Source organism: Parasteatoda tepidariorum, chromosome 1 (genome assembly GCF_982258835.1).
Source record: "Parasteatoda tepidariorum strain Cologne lab strain chromosome 1, Ptep-v5.0, whole genome shotgun sequence".
NCBI classification, from domain to species: domain Eukaryota; kingdom Metazoa; phylum Arthropoda; class Arachnida; order Araneae; family Theridiidae; genus Parasteatoda; species Parasteatoda tepidariorum.
Genome location: NC_141755.1, coordinates 123830017 through 123855074, shown reverse-complemented (window position 1 = coordinate 123855074; position 25058 = coordinate 123830017). Strand labels below are relative to the sequence as shown.

Here is a 25058-nt window from a genome sequence, read left to right as displayed (position 1 = left end):
TTTCTAAATTTATTCTGTGCTACTATTGTAAACAGAACTAATACAACTCTACTTTAGCCTCTATCACTTTTGTTGATAAACAAAAAGTAAGTTGGTTTTGTGTTCTTTTCTATCAGCATATCTTAACTTAAAACTGTGTTTAAATTAACGAATGTAAGTTGATGAAAAAGATAGCTAAAATATTTACTATTTTAAAAATCTACATTAGCCGACAATTTGTACTTAATGCACCTTTTCATAATTTACGTATGTTTACAAAATTGATTATAATAGAGAAAGTGCAGCCCATCTTTGATAAGTTTTTATTCTAATTTTTTATGGTACATGTTTTTTTTTTTTATATATATAATTTAGTTTTAGTATCTATTTTTTAAAAAATCACAATCTTTCAGTGGCATTTTTCATATTATCTTTTGCATATCTTCTTTTCTAAATTTTATTTATGTTTTACGTGCGTTTAGACAAATAACTACTATAATGATAGTGGAATGGTGTATTACAATTTCCATCTTAATATTTATTTTTAAATGAGTATTTTTTGAATAACGTCTTTTCAAAATTTTGTTTCTGTTTTACTGTTGTTTACAAAAATGACATGATGAGAGTCAAATTGTAGTCTCTCTTTATAAGTTGTTCTAATTTTTTTTGGGTTACATGTTATTTTGTTATTTAAATTTATGTTGTGTCTTAGAAACAAACCATGAATGTGGTTGTATAATTTTTGTTCATAGATTATTAGAAGTTTATGTCAATTATCTGCACCTGTAAAAAGCTGCTTCTGGCATGAAAATACCCGATTTTTTGCACTATTTGTTTTCAAGTAATGTATTTTTAAAAATTTCTTTAATGTTTATATTTTTTTAAAAGCTGTATCTTAAAATCTATTGCACCTTCAAAGCTATATTTCCTGTCCTCTAGTTCACTCTAATAGTTTCTTCCTAACATTTTAATTTTTCTTTTAATAATTAAGCTATTATATATTTTGTAAAATTATATTATAAATTTACCTCTCTATGATAAATAGTTCTCAAGTTTTAATTATTTAAAAATTATCGAAAAAATTTCTGAATTTCCAGAAATACTTAACTTGGAAACAAATGGTGTGAAAAGAGTGAATCTTGGTAATTTTCTTCTATTCCCCTCTACCTTTGAGCCAAAACTAAACAACACAAATACCATTTTATCCAATGGTTGATTTGACGTGATGTAGAGACTAGAAAAAATGAATGTACTAAATATCTTTATTAAATAATAAATTGTTATCAAATATTTAATTTTATTTTTCATTTTAGGTTGAAATCTTCATATGGATGAAAATACTAAAAATGATCAGAATACCTTCTATGAAGTTCATTTAAGAAAAACTGTTGAAGAAAGAACAATTACAGAATTTCTTAGTGTAAGCAAAATTGTGGGTATATTTTATAGAACTTTATACTGCATAAAACAATGATTAAAAAAATGTCAATATTCTTGAAGGGAGATGGTTGAAATTTTCGAATGAGTATGGATGAATAAATTTCCCAAAGAATTCTTGAATGAGGACTCATTCATGAGTCCTTCATTCCATAATTTAGGAGAACACCTATAATGGAGTATTACTTTTCGATATAGCTTACCATTGAAATCTACGGAGATAATTGTAACTGCTGTTATTTAAAAAATGGAGTCTCATATTAAGAGGCCATCACTAGAAATCTTTGGGGATAATTTATTTATATATCTTTAGAAGTGAGAATTTTTTAACTTTAATAAGCATATAAAAGTATTTTGATCTATCTTATTTTTGCAATTTTTATGAATATAGGGTAGAGACCACTGCTTTCAGCAGTTAGGCTTAGATTATTAGATCTATCCCTTTAATTGTAATAGAAAACAAATGTTTCAAATTTTCATTCGCAAAAATAAATTTAAAATCCAAATTTTATTATTATTAAGAAAAAATTATTTTTTAGAGATCACTAGCTGAGAACTGTGTAGAGTCTTCGAAAAGCAGAGCCTTGAAAAAAATGTCCTGTTTGCTTCCTCCCTTATAATGGCTCAAGAGACCATTGTATTTTATGTAGTAAAAAATTAATAATAAAATAATTTTCTGCAACTTTTCATGTTAGTTGTCAATAGTGATTTGATTCACAAAAACATGTATAATTGTTATTTATTGATTAACGTTTTAAAATTTCACTTATTGCTTTTTAGTCATACAACTATGATTGTTCACCACATGGAGAAATGAACTTTTCCTACCGGATTCACAGTGCTTGCCATAAAATAAATAGTTCGAAATGTGAAATGTAAGATTATTTCTCTCTCGTTTCTATGGTATTTTTCTTATTAAAGTAATTTAAAATGAATAATTGTAAGAGAGTTGCCTATGGCTTTTCTATAAAGATTTAAATCATGTTTTTTTTTTTTTTTTTTAGTTCTACTCTCAAGTACATGTTATCTTATACTGAATTAATCATTTTTAGCTTACTATGAATTAATTCAAATAAAGTAAGACCTCTAATGTCTGAAGTAAGTTTGTTACATCAGACAGAGGGATACCTGCAAATGGCGTAGTGTGAGTATCTCAATCTTGATTGGTTGTTGATTCTTTCACCATATATTTACACAGAGACAGGTCTGAAGCCATGTGGAACATAAACTAATTATTGATCGAAGTTGCCAGAGTACACAAAGCACATAAACATTTTATAAATCTAAGTTAAGTAAAAGAAGTAGACGAGAAAGAATTATATTTCAACTAATTCGATGTGAGATACAGGCTCTGTATTTAATTAATTGACTTATGTGGAGAAACTTGGCTCAACTTTAATATGCCATTTTGCTGATAAAGATTAGTTGACATCGTAGGTCACATGTGTGGGTATGGGAGATATTCTTGCAGTGCAAGTACCCAATTGAAATAATCATATTATCGAGGAATCATATTATCTGATTTAGCATTGTCTCAGGGTGCATTAGATTCTCAGAGCCCTATTTTTCACCAGAACTCAGTATTTCAGGTTTGGAATTTCCCTCAAAATTAAAGATCTTTTTTTTTAAAATTACAATACCTTTTTCAAAATATTTTTAGAAAGTAAAGTTTGTATATTTATTGTAGCAGTTGTATTTGAATTCTTAGCTGATGTCATTGATTCAAAGTTCATTTCATTTATTTGTAATATTCATACAACTTCTTAATTATAATGGATTACAATTTAGTAAGCATATCTTGTTTGAGTATTTAACAATTCTTATTTTTAATATCACCGAATAATAAAACATTTATTTTTGCTTACATAAAAGGGCATTGAAATTTAAATAAGAAAAAAATAAGTATGCATGAAGAGAAAAAAACACTTCAAAATCAATTTCAATTAACAGAAGTATTCAAATCAAAAACTTTTCCGAGATAATTAAGGCTCTACTGTAATTGAAATAATTATAGTCAGGGAAAATGTGACTTTTCCCCAGTTTGCATATTAAATGTAACTTGAATTATCGATATGTGTGTCTTCAAAAAACATTTACTAGCTTTACATTTTTATAGGCTCAGACTGACAAAAGTCATTGTTGTTGGGGATGTTGCTGTTGGGAAAACTTGTCTTGTCCGGCGGTAATTAAAGTCGTGCTTTTTTTATACATGTTTTTCTTTTTTTTATGTTGCTGTTAAAAATGTAGAGTATCAAAAAATTATCTTATTAATGATCCTTTTTAGAGTAATGCATCGAAAGCATAAAAAAAAATTCTTTTTAATGTACCTATTGCTCATTAGTTTTAATATATCCCTGTTTTCTTTTCTTTCTTTCCTTTCTTTTTTTATCAAAAGTTTTGCTTTTATATATCTGTTTTTATTTTTTTATGTTTCTCTTAAAAATGTGAAGTATCAGAAGTTTTTAACCAATCGATATTCCTTTTTAGAAATAATTCTAAAAATGCTTCTATAGCACAAAATAATTTTTTTTTTTTATTGTTCAATTGCTTATTAGCGTGTTCACTATTGCTCATTATTTATTCATATTTTTTTTATTCATTTTAAGGTTTTGTCTACAAGCGTTTGATAGAAACTACAAGGCAACTATTGGGGTAGATATTGAAGCAGAAAAATTTTATATATTAGGAGTTCCTTACATATTGCAACTGTAAGTTTATTATCTTAAATAATTTTTAATCTTTTCATTGTTCAACCTTTAATTATTCAGCATTTTATCTTTTAGATAATAATTATTAGTAGTAAGTGTTTTTATTAAGCTCACAATATTGTATAATCAGGAGTGATTAATTTTGTTGAATTCATGTCTAAATTTAAAATAAACATAAAACTAATGCTCAGAAATAATGGCGATAATTGAGTGATTTTAATGAAGCAACTTAACCCATTTGGTCTTTCTTCCTCAGTTTGAAATCCAGCTGAAAGTGTCATCGTCAAAGATGATACTTTTTTTAGCAGCTGTGTTTTCCCTTTCAAAACTATAAAGGAGCAGTTCCTCTAGTTATTTTCGGTTTCAGAATGCAAATCACTAATGATAGTGGTTTAAAATAGGCGATGGGACCACATTTGTTCATAACAGTTGTCCACATTTGTTTATTTCAGTTTTTAGTTTATGAGTTAGAAGGTTTACCATTGTTGACTTTTTTTTCTCTTTTTGTATTCAATTTTTTAGGATTTTAAGAAAAATTAAATTAATTTAAAAATCTTATACTTCTTAGTAAAATTTTGCAAAAAACAATCTAATATATATATATGTTGTTTTCTGTCTATTGATCTATTTTTATTGTTATGAATTGTTACTAATGCTAGAGGTTTAAAATAGGCAATGGGACCACATTTTTTCATTACACTTTCAGTTACTACTTTATGAGTTAGAAGGTTTAGGTGCTTTTGTACTAGTTTAGATAACAGGACATAGATAGTAATGTTACATTGGTTTAGGATTAAACTAAAGATTTATCATTAAGTTGTTGTTCTTTTTAAGTTACTTATTTTTATATACATAAATATAACTATTATTTCTTTATTTTATAATTTTAAGTATATTTATTACTAAATTAAGGGTTGCCATAGGCAACTAAGATGCAATTGTTTGCAACTATTTTTGGCATGAGGCGACTATGGCAACTTTTTTTGCCTGAAAAGTCTAAAAAAAAAGCAACTATTTTCATGAAGAATGATTTTTTTTTTTCTGAAACTCATCACATAACACCACTCAACATTAAGAAGAAAAAATGCTGCACACTTATTATGTTTCATGAAATGCTCCAAGAACATAAAAAACGATGACTTGGCAGCTATTTTTTCGAATAGAAAAATTGATTGATGAGCAATTTCGAAAACAATGTGGACAGGCCATGATTTTAGAGTTTTTGTTAATAAACTCCATTAATGTAAGTTTATTGTAAATTAATCTTTTTAATTGTATAGTTAGTTTCGTGTTGCTTTTAAAAATGAAATTATCATTGCTGCATTTAGACTTATGGTCAACTATTATACAAATATCTTTATTAGTACTTATTCTGATGTTCCACAAGTCTACGTTTTAGAATTACTTTTTTACTTTTTAGAACATATTTGGTTCAGAACTTGTTCTTGAAAACTCATTTTCTTGACTTTATTTTAGCGCCCCAACTTTGAGATATCGAGAGTAAACTATATATATATATTGTTGTTTTCTGTCTGTAGATTTATTTTTGATGTTATGATTTGTTGATTTCTTTTTTATTTTTAGGTGGGATACAGTTGGGCAAGAAAAGTTTAAATGCATTGCATCTTCATACTACAGAGGAGCAAGAGGTTCTCATTATATCAATTTTTACTAACTCTCTTTTTGAAACAAAATATTTTTATAAATTACTAATTTTTATGTTTCTTTTTTTTTGGGGGGGGGGGGCAATTTTCATATAATGTATATTTTCCATATAGCACTAACATATGCAATTACCACTACAGAACTAATGTTGAAAATTAAATTATAAAAACTTGCACATTAATAGATTGATGTTTAAATATGAACTATATCTATAACTAATATCCAATTGGTGAGCTTTACCAATTTAGAGAACAATTCCTACAGAAGTTTAATTGAAATAATCAAAACCAATACATTTGTATCCAGCAAATAGGTTTTGAATTTCTCTCCATACTGATTCCACAAAATTTGATATTTGTTTGGTTTTTTTTTTTTTTTTTTTTTTTAAACTCTAATAATTTATGGCTTTGATTGTGTTCTTTTTTATGATTCATTACTTGATCAAAGTTCTAAATATATATATTAAAGATTGTGATAACAAAAGTGAATCGTACTTCATTGTAGAAATATATTGCATATAGTACTTGATTAATGTTACTTCAATTCTGAGATAATATGCATGGCGTGGCGTAACTACCACTACGATTATTAAACTTTGATTCACTAGTATATAAGACATGCTAACTCAATACTATCTTAGTGGTTCCTTTAATAGATGAAGGTTTACATTGTCAGAAACTCCTTTCCCTCCATAGTTCACCTGCAAACGTGATATGATACTTCGATGTATGGTCCACATTGAACAGTTGACTTGCTATTTGTGACTATATCATTGTCCTCCTCATGCTGTTGCTCATTTACACATTACAGTATAGTCTCATTACACATCGGAAATCCTGCACAGACTCGACTGGTAATAGCACTACAGGAGAGACCACACACGCAGCCACCGTGAACTTAATACGACTCTCGCGACAAAAGCTCAAAACTCGGTCAACTGAACGCAGCTCTCCGGGTCTTTCTCCAATATGGCAACTATTGGTATCCGTTCATCGAATTCTATCCATGATTTCTGGTGAGAGAGTATTGTGGCGTAACTACCACTACGATTACTAAGCACTGATTCACTAGTATATAAAATATGCTAACTCGATTCTATCTTGAAGACTGACATAATCAATATTTATATCCCACACATGGTATGTAAGATTTGATCGTAGGTAATGTCACTCTTTTATGCAAATAAACATCTCAGCACACTATGACCAGTAAAGAGGTCAGTTAACTTATGATACTTTCTCAGTCTACTTTCTACATCACTTTTGGTAATGAGTGTTTATCAGAATGCCAATTCTACCAGTTTACCCTCGCATTATTTGAGGGCCATGAAGAAGTCAGTAATGAAGCCATTCAATTTACATAACATGAATGTTTAATATTAACTATTAAGAGACCCTAAGAAAGAGTAATATATGTTAATTTTAAATCATGACCGAAAAGACGTGTTGTGATGCAGTAACCGATAATTCTACCCCTGCTGACAGACTATGGGTTCACCCAAATGGGAGCAACAAAAAAAAACAGGAATGTAAGCAAAATTTAGGAATTTGTCTGATAACGTTCTTGTTTGGTGTTGTTGGTCGATGGAACATTACAAAGTCTTTCGCCAAGGTTCTAAAGAACATTCCAGAAAATGTCTACTGCGACGACTTTAATGTCTTGAAATCTTACATCAAGCCATGTATTTATCTAGGAGAAACATATTTTAGGTCCATTTCTAATTTTTATTTTAAATTTTCATTTTTCAATTTGCCTAAATTCATTTACATTTATTCACCCAAATTCATTTACATCATATACCTTTGTCAATTCAGTAAAGTAAGAATATTCTGTGCATTTAATAAATGTTCCAGATACTGCTACAAAATCTGCTTTTATAAGAAATTTTCCAATTTAGTCAAAATTACACTTTACAAGTGAATTTGCCTTGGCAGAGTATACTGTATTTATTTATTATTCTGAAATCATGCTTTACAATATTTTGTTTTCTTATTTTGATGTATTTATTGCAGTTGTAATCTTGGTATTTGATTTCTGTGTCCTCTCATCATTATATAACATACCCAAGTGGCTTGATGAAACTTTAAAATGCACTAGCGAACCATTGCTGTTTTTAATTGGTACCTTCAAAGATGCAGTTGTAAGTCTTAATATATTCTTATCATGGCGTTTCTTAATTTAATTAATATTTTATTAATTTTTCTATTGAATTTTTAAATTATAATCATGCAATTTATTAAACAGAAACAAGAAGTTTCTGAGTGCTTGGTAATTTAAATTAACTTTTGTGGTTAGAGAAATTAAGGAATAAAGAGTTAATAGATTTTGATGTTCAATTAAGTTGTGGCATGACTTAATAAATTATGCATTTGTATTTGATTTTTAAAAAATTAGCCGTTGTATTGATTAATAGGAAAAGAATAACATATTTATGTTCGCTTTTTATAAAATGTAATAAAAACTAAATAATTAGTTTAATTTAATGGAAATTGGATTAAGAATGATTTAAAAAAATTTAATTTAGGAAATTAAAGAAATCTTTAAATACTAGGAAATATGTAATGCCTATAAAGGCATCACAACTCCTAAAACATTATTTTTCAGTTCTATAATCATGAAAGGATTTTATGTAATTAACTGAAGTAATCCTAATAATAATGGCTCACATTTAAAAAAAAAAATTTATTTTAGTACATTGATCTCAAAATTTTAGTAATAAATAGTATTTATTATGGGATTTCTGTATTACGATATGAAAATATTGTTTTCTTTATTATATTGATTTAGTTCTTTTAGATAATTTATTTAAATTGCTTTTGAATAATTTGAATGGATGCATAGCAGAATTTTCAAACATTAAGAAACATTGAAAGAATTTAATTATGTATTTATTTTTCCTTCGTTACTCTGCCACTTGGTTTATGGTTATGTATGTGCATGCTTAACTTTTAAAATCACATTATTTAAGAGGGGTTTTTTTTTCAGAGCTCTTTCATCAAGGAAAATAAATAAAACCACAGTTTAAGTGCCTTACACTGGAGGCAAAGCTGTAATTCTATGTTTTCCGTCTGTACCTATATTTGGTTGCCCTGTAGCCACAAGGTTGCTAATTCACAAAACTGGCTGGAGTCAGCAGTCTGCTATGAATGTTTAGTTATTTAGGGTTAATAAGTATGGAATTGTTATGAATCTTTTATACTGTTCTGAAAATTAATTTATTTCACTTCTTTCTTAAAATTTTTCTTCATTTTAGATATGAACCTTGTAATGTTTGCCATATTTTGACTGCTTATATTATTAAAAGTGTAACTTTCAATTTCTGAAAAAGTGTCCGCATAATTTATAAAATAGCTATAAAAATAACATTTACAAAAAGAAACCTTTATTTTATGCGACAATGAGCTTTTGTAAAACAGCTTTAAGATCTCAAATGCAAAACCAAAAAGCAAAGCTAAAAGTTGCTCAAGTAGCACTTTTAAGCTTAATGTATATTATATTTGGCTTTATTAAAAATTAATCAATAACTATAACAGTCCATTACACCACTAAAGAGTAAGAAGAACAATAAAAAGTTTCAGCTTTGTATCAGAATTAAAATTGTATTACAATTTATATTTTACAGTTATAACCATTGTACAAAAATTATTTCAAATACTTCTTTTTTAAACATTTTCAGGTTTTATGTTTTAATGTTTGGCTTTTAAATGACGAAATGTCTCTTTTAGCTAGGAAATGTGATTTAGGTTGAACTTTAATATTTAGAGTTTCTTAATAGTTTATTTTTTTCAGGTGAATTCTGCTTATAAATTGACAGAAAATGAGGCTATTTAAGTAGCAAACACTATTAATGCTGAATATTGGCCAGTATCTTCAAAAACAGGTTTGTATTCTTCAGTTTATTTATTTATTTATTTATTTTTTGCATTTCTTTTATTCTAATGTAATTCATAGCTTTTTTTTATTGTTTAGTTTATGAATACTACTCTATTTGCTTTTATTCTAACTTTATTATAATAAACTTAAAAAATTGAAAGCAATTTAATGCATATATGATAAGTGATTTTCTCAAAACGCAAACTTTTTGAGAAACTTGAAGGGAAAAAAACGACAATTTTGAACATTTTATCTAATGATTATCTTAATATTAATAATTTTTACATTAGGACCATACATTTAAGTATACAAATCAATGTCCAGCAATGAAAAACTCTAAAAATTAAAATTTTATGACAGTTATTGCATTATTAGACAGTTTTTAATTATTATTGCAAAAGTCTAATTATTGTCCCCTCACTTAAATGCTTTAAAAAAATATAAAATATTTTTTTTCTATGAATTAATAATTAATAAACTAGGAGGCTCCGCCCCCTGCTCGCTAACGCTCGCCATCCCCCGAGAATTGCTACGCAATCCTATGTGGTTCACCCCGTGAACCATGGCTCGCTGCGCTCGCTCGCCAATGAACACAATGTTCTAGCACAAAGACATAATATATTATCATCAAAGACATAGTATTTTATCATCAAAGACATAGTATTGTACTTATGTAGAAGAATTCGACCAATGTTCTTATTGGCTTTTAAAAAAGTATATTAGCTATTTAGATTGTACATGGTGAAAAAATCAAAACATTAGCTAAATAAGAAACATATTAGCAAAATAAATTATCAAATATTGCTTCACTAATATTCTGCATTTTAAAGCGTGAAAATTCAATGCATAAATAAACGCGAAATATAAAAAAATTCAATGCATTCAATACAAACACTTAAACGTTTATTAGATGTTTAGGTAGCTCCCAGTAGAAAAAAAATCAATTCAACAGCGGCCTTTTAAAGCATTCTCACTTCAATTAATTAATTCCCAATTGAGTTTAAATTAAATATTGTCATGTTTTTAGTGCATGAATCTGAATTGAACAACCTGATAATGCTCACTCTGGTTATTGTTATCTGGTTGCTCACTACGTGCTCTTGCGCGCCAAATCCAATCAATTAAAAATTAAAACTGTTGCCATCGCGAGAAAAGAAATATCATCGGTTTTATTGATACATACATACGTACGTATTAGCGTTTTATATAATATAGATAATGAAGGAAAACATTTTAAATAATATTAAATTAAAAATTTAAATAGCATTTTTCAAAAAAAAGAAAAAGATTATATCTAGAATTTTGGGGGAATAATAAGATTTTTTATTGCAAAAACATTTTCTTATTACTTATATTTTCATATAACCTTATAGCAGCTGTGATTTCTCTTTCCAAACTAAGAAGGAGTAGTCCCTGTAGTTATTTTCAGTTTCAGAATGCAAATCGCTAATGCTAGATGTTTAATATAGGCAATGGGACCACATTTGTTCATTGTACTTTCAGTTACTAGTTTAGATAACAGAACTTAGATAGTACTGTTATTTTGGTTCAGGATTAAACTAAAGATTCATCATATAGTTGTTTTTTTGAGTTACTTATTTTTATATACATAAATTTTTACCATTATTTCTTTTTTATACTTTTAAGTATTTTTATTTCTAAATTACAAAAATAATGAATTTTTTCCTCTTAGATAATCGGAAAGTTTTGTTTATTTGTAACATCATAAAAGTATAAGTTGAAACTAATATAAATGAGAAACACACATTATTATTTACATTATTGAGTGTGTATGAATAAAAATGGTTTGGAAACTTTAAATAGCAATATCTCAAAACATTTTCATCTAAGAGTAAGACTTTTCTAAAATACTTTCAAACACAGTTGAATATCTTTTGATCTATTCTTTTTTCCAAAGAACTCAAACGGATAAACCTTATGAATGCAAGCTAGAGCAGACCATGTTTTTTGTTACAAAATAATATCATGCTTTCTTTGATTATATATTCCTTTTTTTAAATTACTGATTAGGAAAATCTGGAAAATAATATTTCGATAGTTCAGTCTGGAATGCTATTGAAAATTTGAGTTTCTTGATTTCATTACCCGTACTTTTCACCCAATTTATCATATCTCTCAAGGTACATTTTTTTAAAAAACAATTGTAAAATTTGTTTACTCGAAAATAATTCTATGTAAAAAATATTTATAGTTATTTATAATCATTTATTATATAATAATCATCAACCTTTTTAATTGTAAGGTGTACAAAATTTTATATAATTATATTAGTATTAACCCGTTTTCAAACATCACTGTACTAACCCTGATCTCCAAAATGAATCTAATTGAAAAATCTATTAGATTCAAGTCTAGTGAATAAGGTGAGCTTTCATCGATGCCTTTAGCTCTGTGTACTGAGCAGATTCCTGTTGGAAGACTGATTTTTAGTTTCCAAAGAACTTGTGTAACCAAGCAAAATATTTATAAACATCTATAGATATATTTGGTTTTAAACTTTGTTTAAGATATTTCTTGTTCCTCTGTAGATGAATGAAAAATAGAAAAATGTGTTTTATTTTAGCTTTACTAACTTTTTTTTCCTCTTTGCTATTTAATTTTCAAGGATTAGCTGTTGAGGAAAGCAATTAATTTAAAAATCTTATACTTCTTAGTAAGATTTATTATTAAAAAAATTAGGCAAGAAGTAATCTTATATATATATATATATATATATATATATATATATATATATATATATATATATATATATATATATATATATATATACATATATATATATATATACATATATATATATATATATATATATGTATATACAGTGTACTCTTGATATCGCAAACTTTGATGTCTCTAAAGCTTTTTTACGTCAAGAAAATACTTTTTCCCTTAGCATTGCATATCCACTTAATATTCATTTGAATTCCTATGTCAAATACTTTCCGAAGTAAAAAATTCTTGGAAAAATCATCACATACCACAACTCAACATTACTGTGTCTCAAGAGAAAATGCTGTCCACTTATTAAAATGTTTCCTGAAATGCTCCGAGAACAATGAGCAATTTCGAAAACGATGTTGACAGGCCACGATGGTAGAGTTTTTTTTTAAGGAACTCTATTAATGTAAGTTTATCGTAAATTAATTATTTTATATTTAATGCATAATTATTTTTGTGTTACTTTTAAAAAAAAATTAAGTTTTTTTTTCATTATTGCTGCATTTAGACTTGTAGTCAACTATTATACAAATATGTTTATTAGTACTTATATTCTGATGTTCCACAACTCTAAGTTTTAGAATTACTTTTTTACTTTTTAGAACATATTTGGTTCAGAACTTGTTCTTGAAAACTCATTTTCTTGACTTTATTTTAGCACCCCAACTTTGAGATATCGAGAGTAAACTATATATATATATATTGTTGTTTTCTGTCTGTAGATTTATTTTTGATGTTATGATTTGTTGAGATTTCTTGTTTATTTTTAGGTAGGATACAGCTGGACAAGAAAAGTTTAAATGCATTGCATCTTCACATTACAGAGGAGCAAGAGGTTCTCATTACATAAATTTTTACTAACCTTTTTTTAAAAACAAAATATTATTTACATAAATTACTAGTTTTTATGTCTTTTTTTTTTGTTGAACATTTTCATATAATGAATATTTTCCATAAAGCACTAACATTCGCAGTAACCACTACAGAATTAATGTTAAAAATGAAATTATAAAAACTTACACATTAATAGATTGATGTTTAAGCATGAACTATATCTATAACTGATATCCAATTGATGAGCATTACCAATTTAAAGAATAATTCCAACAAAAGTTTGATTAAAATAATCAAAACCAATATGTTTGTATCCAACAAATTGCTTTTTAATTTTATCTACTGTGTTTTCTCTCGATACTGATTCCGCAAAATTTGATGTTTGTTTGGGTTTTTTTTTTCAAACTAGTAATTTATGGCTTTGATTCTGTTCTTTTTTCTGATTTATTACTTGATCAAAGTTCTAAATATATATATTAAAGATTGTGATAACAAAAGTAAATAGTACTTCATTGTTAAAATATATTGTATATAGTACTTGATTAATGTTTCTTCAATTATAAGACATTAAGCATGGTGTGGCATAACTACAACACGATTATTAAAAATTGATTCTCTTGTATATAAGACATGCTAACTCAATTTTATCTTGGGCTTTCTTTAATAGATGATGGTTAACATTGTTGAAAACTCTTTTTCACATAGTTCACCTACGGACATGATATGGACATGCCTACTTCAATGTATGGTTCACATTGAGCAGTTGACTTGCTTTTTGTGACCGCGCCATTGTCCTCCTTGTATTGTTGCTTCTCAATCTCATTTACACATTACAGTATAGTTTCATTACGCATCGGAAATCCTGCACATACTCAACGGCCAATAGCAACACTGGAGAGACCACACACACACACACCCCGTGAACTTAATACGACTCTCCCGACAAAGGCTCAAAACTCGGTGAACTTGACACAGCTCTCCAGGTCTTTCACTGATATGGCAACTATTGGTATCCGTTCATCGAATTCTATCCATGATAAAATTCTGATGAGAGAGTATTGTGGCGTGACTACCACTACGATTACTAAACATTGATTCACTAGTATATAAGACATGCTAACTCGATTCTATCTTGAAGACTGACATAGTCGATATTTATATCCCACACATGGTATGTAGATTTGATCGTAGGTAATGTCACTCTTTTATGCAAATACACATCTCAGCACACTTTGACCAGTCAAGAGGCCAGTTAACTTATGTTTAGTCTCTCAGTCACTCAAATGATTCCCATCAAGACTTTCCCGTGATAAAAAACGCTTTTGGTAATGAGTGTTAATCAGAATGCCAATTCTACCAGTTTACCCTCGCATTATTTGAAGGCCATGAAGAAGTCAGTAATGAAGCCATTCAATTTACATAACCTGAATGTTTAATATTAATTATTAAGAGACCTTAGGAAAGAGTAATATATGCTAATTCTAAATCATGACCAAAAGGACGTGTTGTGATGTAGAAAACCGATAATTCTACCCCTGCTGACAGACTGTGGGTTCACCCAAATGGGAGCAACAAAAAAAAAAACAGGAATGTCAGCAAAATTTAGGAATTTGTCTGATAACGTTCTTGATTGGTGTTGTTGGTCAATGGAACGTTACAAAGTCTTTCGCCAAGGTTCTAATGAACATTCCAGAAAATGTCTACTGCAACGACTTTAATGTCTTGAAATCTTACATCAAGCCCTGTATTTATCTAGGAGAAACATATTTTAGGTCCATTGCTTGTTTTTATTTTAAATTTTTATTTTTCTGTTTGGCTAGATTCATTTACATTTATTCACCTAAATTCATTTACATCATATACCTTTGTCAATTCAGTAAAAATAAGAATATTCTGTGTATTTAATAAATGTTCCTGCTACTGCTGCTAAATTTGCTTTTATAAGAAATTTTCCAATTTAGACAAAATTACACTTTACAAGTGAATTTGCCCTGCAGAGTTTGCTGTATTTATTTATTATTCTAAAATCATGCTTTACAATATTTTGTTTTCTTATTTTGATGTATTTATTGCAGTTGTGATCTTAGTATTTGATTTCTGTGTCCTCTCATCGTTATATAACATACCCAAGTGGCTTGATGAAACTTTAAAATGCACTAGCAAACCATTGCTGTTTTTAGTTGGTACCAAGAAAGATGCAGTTGTAAGTCTTATTCTATTCTTATCATGGTGTTTCTCAGTTTAATTAATATTTTATCAATTTTTCTATTGAATTTTTAAATTGTAATTATACTAATTATCAAACAGGAACAAGAAGTTTCTGAGTGCTTGGTAATTTAAATTAACTTTTGTGGTTAGAGAAATTAAGGAATAAAGAGTTAAAAATAGATTTTGATGTTCAATTAAGTCGTGGCATGACTTAATGAATTATGCATTTGTCTTGAATTTTAAAAAACATTAACCGTTGTATTGATTGTTAGGAAAAGAATAAAATATTTATATTCGCTTTTTATAAAATGTAATAAAAACTAATAATTAGTTTAATTTAATGAAAATTGGATTAAGAATGATTAAAAAAATATTAATTTAAGAAATTAAAGAAATCTTTAAATGCTAGAAAATATGTGATGCCTATATAGGCATCACAACTCCTGAAACATTATTTTTCAGTTCTATAACCGTGGAAGGATTTTATATTATTAACTGAAGTAATATTAATAACATTTAAAAAAATTTTAATTTTAGTAAATTAATCTCAAAATTTTAGTAATAAATAGTATTTATTATAGGATTTCTGTATTACGATATGAAAATATTGTTTTCTTTATTATATTGATTTAGTTCTTTTAGATAATTTATTTAAATTGCTTTTGAATCGATGCATAGCAGCATTTTCAAACATTAAGAAACATTGACAGAATTTAATTATGTATTTATTTTTTCGTAGTTACTCTGCCACTTGGTTTAAGGTTATGTATGTGCATGCTTAACTTTCGAAATCACATTATTTAAGAGGTTTTTTTGGAGCTCTTTCGTCAAAGAAAATAAATAAAACCACAGTTTAAGTGCCTTACACTGGAGGCAAAGCTATAATTCTATTTTTTCCGTCTCTATCTAGATTTGGTGGCCCTGTAGCCACAAGGTGACTGATTCACAAAACTGGCTGGAGTCACCAGTCTGCTATGAATCTTTTATACTGTTCTAAAAATTAATTTATTTCACTTGTTTCTTAAAATTTTTCTTCATTTGTAATGTTTGCCATATTTTGACTTTGTAATGTTGTAATGTTTGCCATATTTTGACTGCATACATTATTAAAAGTGTAACTTTCAGTTCTGAAAAAGTGTCCACATAATTTATAAACTGGCTATAAAAATAACATTTACGAAAAAAAACTTTTATTTTATGCGACAAAGAGCTTTTGTAAAACAGCTTTAAGATCTCAAATGCAAAACCGAAAAGCAAAGCTAAAACTTGCTCAAGTAGCACTTTTAAGCTTAATGTGTATTATATTTGTCTTTATTAAAAATTAATCAATAACTATAATAGTCCATTACTCCACTAAAGAGTAAGAAGAACAATAAAAAGTTTCAGCTTTGTATCAGAGTTAAAATTGTCTTACAATTTATATTTTACAGTTAAAACCATTGTACAAAAATTATTTAAAATACAAAACTTCTTTTATAAGCATTTTCAGGTTTTATGTTTTAATGTTTGACTTTTAAATAACGAAACGTCTCTTTTAGCTATGAAATTTGATTTAGGTTAAAATTTGATATTTAGGGTTTCTTAATACCTGATATTTTTTTTTACAGGCGAATTCTGCTTATAAATGACAGAAAATGAGGCTATTAAAGTAGCGAACACAATTAATGCTGAATATTGGCCTTTATCTTCAAAAACAGGTTTGTATTCTTCAGTTGTTGTTTTTTTTTTTGTTTTTGTTTTTTTTCTTTTTTGCATTTCTTTTATTTTAATGTAAATCGTAACTTTTTTTTTGCTTATTTAGTTTATGAATACTATTCTATTTATTTTTATTCTAACTGTATTATAATTTTCAGCATTTTTAAGTGATTTTAAAAACAAAACAAACTTAAAAAATTTAAAACAATCTAATATATATATATATATATATATATATATATATATATATATATATATATATATATATATATATATATATATATTTGTATAAATGATTTTCTCAAAACGTAAACTTTTTGAGAAACTTGAAGGGAATAAAAACAACAATTTTGAACATTTTATCTCATGATTATCTTAATATTAATAATTTTTACATTAAGACCATACATTTAAGTATACAAATCAATGTCCAGCAATGAAAAACTTTAAAAATTAAAATTTTATGACACTTATTGCATTATTAGGCAGTTATTGCATTATTAGACAGTTTTTCATTATCATTGCAAAAGTCAGATTATTTTCCCCTCACCTTTAAAAAAATATAAAAAAAACTTTTTCCTATGAATTAAGAATTAATAAAGGAAAACATTTTAAATAATATTAAATATAAAAATTTCAATAATAGTTTTCAAAAAAAAAATTTTTATATCTAGAATTTTGGAGGAATAATAAGATTTTTTACTTTTTATTGTAAAAACATTTTTGTATTACTTATATTTTTATATAACCTTAAGTAAGAACACATTTTGTAAGCAAACACATAATGATTTAAAACCAAAATTTTTGTTTTTATTTTTAAAATGTGTTTTTGTGTACAACAATAGTAATTATAAAAAGAAACAAGGATGACTATAAATCAGAAAACACCATTTTTTTTTATCTTATTAAAAAAAAAAAAGTTCTTGACTTATGTATGACCTCTGTAATAATTTAAAAACAATTTTGATATTGTTTATTTTGCATTTTAAAATATAATATGTATATTGTATCTAAATTGTTTAGGGTTTGGAAACTGGCCTTTGTGGCCTTTTTTAAAGGACACATAATTTCACTTCTTGTTTATTTTGTGCGTGCATTTTTTAGCCAAACAGACAAGTGAAATGTCAGTTAACTCATTACTTAATGTCAGTACTTGGGTTGAAGTTTTAAACTTGATCTTCTTTTTTATTATCTATCTCTGAAATTAAGAAATATCAACAAGTAATTAAAACTGAAATTGAAAGTTGCTATAATACTTGAGAATTGTTTTGTTTTTTCAAATTTTTTTTTTAGACAAGTAAGTCATTTTGAACAAACAACAGTTACAACAACAAAGAAACGCAATTACGTACAATAAAGTTACCTGCAGATTTTTAAAGGTAAAATTATGCTTATTGACCCAAAAGGAATGGTACTGTGTTTAAGCTTTACTGTTCTTTAGAGAAAAGTGTTTTTTGTAACATGGAAGTGATATTTTATTCAGCTAGAACAATCTATGGTGTCACTTTTCGCACTTAATAGACAGTAACAGCACAAAAGTTGGACACATGTGCAAAATGATGTGGATATAACTTAGATTAATTTAACTTAATATACAGATTCTCATTAATTTATTTTAGCATACTTTCAATTCAGAAGTCAATTATAACCAATTCTAGTATTTTTATACTTAAATATTTATTGAAGATTGTTTTTTAAATTATTGATTTGATGTACAAATTGAGTCTTTGAAAATTTAGGTGAAAATATTGATGCCCTTTTCCAACGCATTGCTTCTGTTACCTTTTGTGAAGATATTTTGAAAGAGACAGCTGATGTAGATTTAGCTAAAATAAATGAAAATTTTGTTAGTAAGTAAGCATCAATTCTCTTTCCCTTTTTTTCAGAAGAAATGATCTGAATAAACGGGGAGTTTATAAAATATTTCTTTTAACCAATTTTCAAATCATATCGCAATGCTGATAACTTAAATCAAATTGTAATTTTTTACTCTGAATCGCTTACAATTTTATTTTTGTTGTATCAAAGGTATAATTTTTCTTGACTTTCTATGGAAACTTTCTCAAGTGGAGGCAAAATTTATGTTTTAACCCTTTTGGCGTCATATATGTTAAGGTTTAGTTTTTATAATCATAATTTCTATCAATAATAAAAAGGAGCAAAAATCTGGTAATAACTTATTTACTACAAATCCCTTATAAGAGATATAAAAATTTTATAGCTGCTCTGTACTTTTTACTCTGTATAATGTTACATTTTTTTTTTTTTTTTGCAGTTAGTGTAATTAGATTATCTAAACAAATTGTTAATGTTCGATTAAAAAAAATAATACAATATATATTACAATAAGTTTTGAAATTTTGTAGAAACACAATAAATTTACTGTTAGTTTTTTATTTTATAAGAAATTAACAAGCTTACACGTGTGTACACGTAATGTTTTTATATGCATTTAAGATAGTGTTTTTATACCTAATGTTCATCATTCAACTCATAGGTTACCATTAAGGCTCATTTGCCACAAATGTTCACTTTACTTTGTTTTTTGAATTTTTATTGTATTGCCCCTTTTTTTATCTTTTTAAATTCCTTTTAGTATGAAGTAAATAAATCAAATAAAAAAATTTCCCCTGACGAGGTTAGTATTTATTTCTTGGTTCAGTAAATTTACTTCAATGTGATTTTGACTGCCACAGCATATAAATGATTGAAACATATATAAAACAGTAGTTTCCGCTTAATTTAATTTCAGTTAATATTCACATTTTTTGTTTTGTTTATTCTTTTTATTTTATTTTTCATTTATTTTTATTCATTCTCTGTATTTAGAGGAAGCCTTTTCTTTCTCTGTGCTAATGCTTGTGTTTGAATTGCCAAGAATTCTACTTCTTCTATGCTAGAATTCAATTTCTTTTGCCACTTCTTTAACTGCAGGTGAACTCTGGGTTGTGTGAATTTGTTGTTAATGAAATGTGATTTCTTTCATCTTTTGGAATAGCGAGTTCAACTAAGAACTACCATGTCATCATTTTAATGCATTGCTCACTTTCGTAGAGTTACAATGTGAATGGCAGAAAGTGAACTAGTTTAACGTGAAACAAAAGATTGACATTTTAAAGCATTCAGCCATGATAACTAACGATCTTGATGCAGTGCACCTCTTAGCAACTTCATGGGATCAAGTTTCTGCTGAAATGCTTATGCAAGATTTTACGAAGAAAAAAAGGTCCAGAAAACTGAAAAAATTATAGAACATCCTTCAGATTTGACATCTTAAAAATTCTAGTTATGGATGAAAATGAGGTACTTGCACTTTAAGAAGAAGAAGAAGACCTCCCATACCCACACATGTGACCTATGACATCAGTGCCGTCATAGGTCACATGTCAATCTTTATCAGCAAAATGACGTATTAAAGTTAAGCTAAGTTTCTCTGCATAATTTAGAAAGTTAATTAACGATAAGTCAATCAGATACTGAGCCGTATTGCACATCGAATTAGTTGAAATATAATCCTTTCTACTTCTTTTACTTAAATTAGATTTATTATTTATTTATTGATTTTTATTGTGAACGTGATATATTTTTGCTTTGCGTAACTGACAACTTCGATGCATAATGAGTTTGTTTATGTTCCACTTGGCTTCATGCCTGTCTTTGTGTTAAGTAAGAAATATATATTGAAAGAATCAAAATCTTTGTGAAAGAATATAGAATATGACATTTAAGGGAATTGATAGGGAAGGGAATCGAGCTTGGCTTACTCAAAATAGGATGGAAAGAACAGTTGCTAACGTAAACAAATGCCTCGTTTTAACAACCAATCGGGATCGAGCTGGTTACACTACGTCACTTGCAGGTATCCTATTGATGAAAATGCTTTCATATTAATGAAATCTGAAGTTTACCAGATTGTTATCGGAAAAAAGATGTTGGAACTGACAAATCAGAAGAAAATGCCACCTTCTTCAAATGTTGAAATGAGGAATGCAATGAAAGTTTTGAAATGTTTATTGCAATACAGCATCAATGTCTTTAAAAAGCATTATGAGTCAGAGTGAACTTATGAGAGAAAATTGTTGACAATCAATTTTAAATTAGGTATCATTTTTATATGTTAAAGTAAAAATGCTTTGCATAAATATAAAGTGAATTTTTCTCTTCAATTTATGTCATTTTGGTTTCCTTTTCATTGTTATCACTCTGTTAATGCTATTAAAATCGTTGTCACAAATTTAACACGTTAAGCAGAGACTACTGTATATAAAATGCCACTTTGTTCCAATTATCTTGTCCTAGAGCTTTTATGGTATTTTTACAATTAATTAAGTTTAGTGTTTATGTTATTATTATATTTAGTGTCTACCAATTTCGAAATTTTTAACAGAAAGCAGAGCTGTTATTGAATCTGGTGTGTTGTGCTTACTTTTTTTATTCTTAACATTTGTGTTTATTTTTTTGTTTAACGTACCTAAAAACAATTTGATAGTTAATATAAAAATAAACAGCTTTTTTTAAATTGATCTTTATGTATAAATTTTTAACAAAATTATATTTAGTGTAGAAAAATATTTTTCGAAAAAAAAAATTAACATCCTTATTTTTAATGCAGCGTTTGTTTTTTAATTATAACTAGTTTTTTTTTTAACAAGTATTTTATCTGCACTTTCTACTGCTTTTTGAGGTTTTTCTTTCATATCACGAGTAACATTGCATAGTTAAATATGTTCCCACTTTGCTTATTTGTACATTGCATGCAATGCCTTTATGCACATTCTAATAAACAGAAAGACTGCAAGCAAGGGCGGCTCCAGTAGGGAGTCGGGGGGGGGGGGCAGTTGTCTCCTGTCGGACATCGTTTGTCTCCCTATCAGGACAAATTTAAAAATTGTTGGGAAAATGCTAATGTCTTGAAAAAAAATATAATTACATTCTTAAAAAGGAAAAAAAAAAACTATTTTTTTATTTATATTTTTTGTAAATAAGAATAAATTAAAAACATTAACATGAGAATGTTTTATTTTTACTTACACTTTACCACCACTTACTGCTCACTCTTCATCAGAAAATTCTGATAGACAAGTCTTTTGTTTGTGTCCATATTGAAAGTTATTTTACACCCCTGAGTGATAGGGCGAGACAAGAAGACTGTCCTACTCCATTGTTCTCATATCACAATTTTTGAGACTGACTATAATGCACACTTTCTCCGCATTCAGTAACGAAAAGTATTTTGTTAGACGTCACACCATTTAACTCAAAGAATTCTGTCTTTAAATTATTTGGACAAAGTGAAGGAGTGAGTTTGTTCTGTCAATCTTTTTCTTTTTTTAATTTGCTCTTAAATAGTGTATGTATACTAATAAATTCAATTATAAGCGCTCATATATCAGTAAAAATATTAAAATAGAGTTGTAAATGAATCTGCACATTATTGTATCAAAATAATTTATTTTACTTTCTTAGAAACACATTTGAAAAAAATGATGTGAAAAAAAATATAAAGTATAAAATGTGTTTTAATTCAAATATTTTGAATTAATTTATTTGAGCTCCCCTATCGGGGTGGCTTGACCCTCTGCCTGGCAAAGTCTGGTGCCATGCTTGACTGCAGCTTACATATCTCATTTTAAATTGATCAAACTTCAGTATTTCTTATGTGAATATGTCACAATGTTTGACAATTTTAAAAGAAATGTCCTAAATTTTAACAAATGCAACAAAAATTTATTATTCATCTGTTTTAACACTTTCTGTCTTTTTATATTTTGTGTAACGTCTTACTATTTTCAGAGATCAGCAAAAAAAGTCCGAAGAAAAAGAAAGGAAGATGTGTGTCAGGTTGCGGCTCTTGACTTGCAGAGAGAGAACAGTTACCTCTTGGATTGCTTTTATTTTGTTGCGAGAGTTACGGGTTTAATTTTTTAAAAAATTCAATTATCCTACTTAATAAATATGGTTTACATTACTTTCTATGCATTATTTATGTATTTTTTTTTATTAGTAATAAGGTGAACTTAGTTATTAATTTCACACAATATTTTTTGTTTTGTTCTTGTACAGTATTTTTTTACAATATTTTAAACCAATAAAAACTACTTATTTATAGATATTAATGTAATTATATTTAACAATATTTGCTTTTGATATGTATTTTTAATACTAGTAAAAATATGAAGTCATAAGACTTCACTTATTTTTCATTAAGAATCATTATAACCATTAAGAATTAAATCAGCTTTAAAGCTTCATCTTTAAATAAACTAGTGTTAGATTATTTCAATCCGTCCTTTACTATATTGTGATTAATTACAGCTTTAGTAATTTTTTTGTTTTTCCTCAATTAAATAGAGATTTTCACCCCCTAATTTTAATAATTTTTTTTTAATTTTAATCATATGAGCATTTTTAGAAATAGTGTCAATTAATTGTCTTCAAGTTTTTATGTTATCTACAAGCAAAACGATAGATGCATAGCTGCCAACTCTACTGGATTTTCCAGTAGACTACTGTATTTTGCCAGTTTCTCCTGGTCTACTGGTTTAATTGAATTTCACCTGATTTTTGTGCGTTTTAGAAAATTCCCTAAAATTGAGTAAGTTATCGAAAAAATCCCTCTTGAAATAGAATTTTTAAGCAGATTATTGCTTAAATATTTAAATAAGTATTACTAATATGTAATGAAGTAAACCTCATTTATAGAAATCAGTTCAAAACTTTTGTTGTTTTTAAATATTCAGTTTATTTTAATACTAAACTCTCTTTTTTTAAAATAATTTGAAAATTTTTTTTTTAACTATCTTTGATGAATTAAATGCCTAATAATATTCAAAATTATGAGTAAACATAATGCATAACATTTCAAGTATGTTTAATTTCAATTATGGTTGAAAAATATTGCAGTTTTTATATTTTGATGACTTTAAAAATCTCTAAAATTCCCTACGTGTAAAATATTTAGTAAATTATGCAACAATTATCATGAAGTTTATATTTTGTAAAATCTGCTGGATTTTTTCCTATTCATGTTGGCAGCTATGTATATGTTGTTGAAGTTGGCCTCCTAATTATAGCTTACAGGAAAACAAGGCTTGTAGTTTCTTATCCAACTTACCTTAGTTTTATAAAAATGCAAGAGAAAAAAAATTTTTTCAATCAGGCAAAAAATATAAATAATATTTTGTAACATTTTGAAAGGATTGAGGTACATAATGGGGATGCACAGTCCTCATAAAATTACCTCCAAATTGTAGGCATAAGTACTTTTTAAAAAAGTAAAGCACTTGGACGTAGTGCTCCACTTGCACATCAAAAGTTCGGACCAGACATTTAAAATCCTAAACTAGTGACAGAAGTTTAATTTTTTTCAATTTTAAGAACCATTTTCACAATGTGATATTTAAACAGAATTTGTAGTCTTTACTTCGTTTTATATGTACACATTTTTTTTTTCCAAAAGAAAATAGCTACATCTCACAAAAAGGTAAGGCTCAAAAGTAAGAATTTAGTGTTAGTGACCGAAGAAAATTATATTCTCATGTAATTTTACTTGGTTTTTAAAGTAAAATTATGCACTCAAAACATGTAATTTTTATTTCAATTTATTTATTCTATAAATTTTAATGAGCAATTTTATAATTTACAAATTGTCTTTTTTTTTTTTTTTTTAAAGAAAAAAAATTATTTTTTGTAGTCACTGATACAAAAACGACACTATATTTGAAAATGCCCATATATATTAAGTGCTTTCATTACTTGATCGTTCTCTACACTTTTTTTTTAAATAAAAAATGTTTACCAGTTGTTTTTATTATGTATGTATTTGTTGACAGTATTTTTTAATATCATTTTTCCCAGAGGTTTCAACCTCTAAAAAAAACCTCCTTAACCCATACATTATTTCATTACTTTTGTTGTGTT

At 27.1% G+C, this 25058-nt stretch overlaps 1 protein-coding gene across 8 annotated transcripts; it reads left to right on the top strand.

Moving 5' to 3' along the window:
* Window positions 1–78: 78 nt before the first annotated feature.
* Window positions 79–24803, top strand: LOC147816876 (ras-related protein Rab-34-like). Of its 8 annotated transcripts, XR_015429355.1 has the most exons (12): window positions 84–320; window positions 1293–1399; window positions 2197–2291; window positions 3533–3598; window positions 4023–4124; window positions 5709–5773; window positions 7802–7929; window positions 8775–8960; window positions 9579–9669; window positions 13172–13236; window positions 15311–15438; window positions 17051–17139. XR_015429355.1 is itself a non-coding variant. In XM_087152177.1 (8 exons), the coding sequence occupies exons 2-8, from the start codon at window positions 1307–1309 to the stop codon at window positions 23064–23066; spliced, it is 684 nt and encodes a 227-aa protein (XP_087008303.1). In that variant the 5' UTR covers window positions 79–320; window positions 1293–1306; the 3' UTR covers window positions 23067–24803. The 8 variants fall into 8 exon arrangements, 4 of the variants coding, with proteins under 4 accessions (XP_087008303.1, XP_087008318.1, XP_087008307.1 ...); XR_015429354.1 differs by lacking the exons at window positions 8775–8960; window positions 17051–17139 and having other exon boundaries at window positions 15311–15385; XR_015429358.1 differs by lacking the exons at window positions 7802–7929; window positions 8775–8960; window positions 9579–9669.
* The last annotated feature ends 255 nt before the right edge of the window (window positions 24804–25058 follow it).

Excerpts from the sequence above, each read along its gene's own strand:
- LOC147816876 (XM_087152177.1), top strand. The coding sequence starts at position 1,307 with ATGGATGAAAATACTAAAAATGATCAGAATACCTTCTATGAAGTTCAT. Across the intron at positions 3,599-4,022 it reads AAAACTTGTCTTGTCCGGCG|GTTTTGTCTACAAGCGTTTG; the intron begins GTAATTAAAGTC and ends ATTCATTTTAAG. Across the intron at positions 15,439-22,931 it reads GTACCAAGAAAGATGCAGTT|AGATCAGCAAAAAAAGTCCG; the intron begins GTAAGTCTTATT and ends TACTATTTTCAG.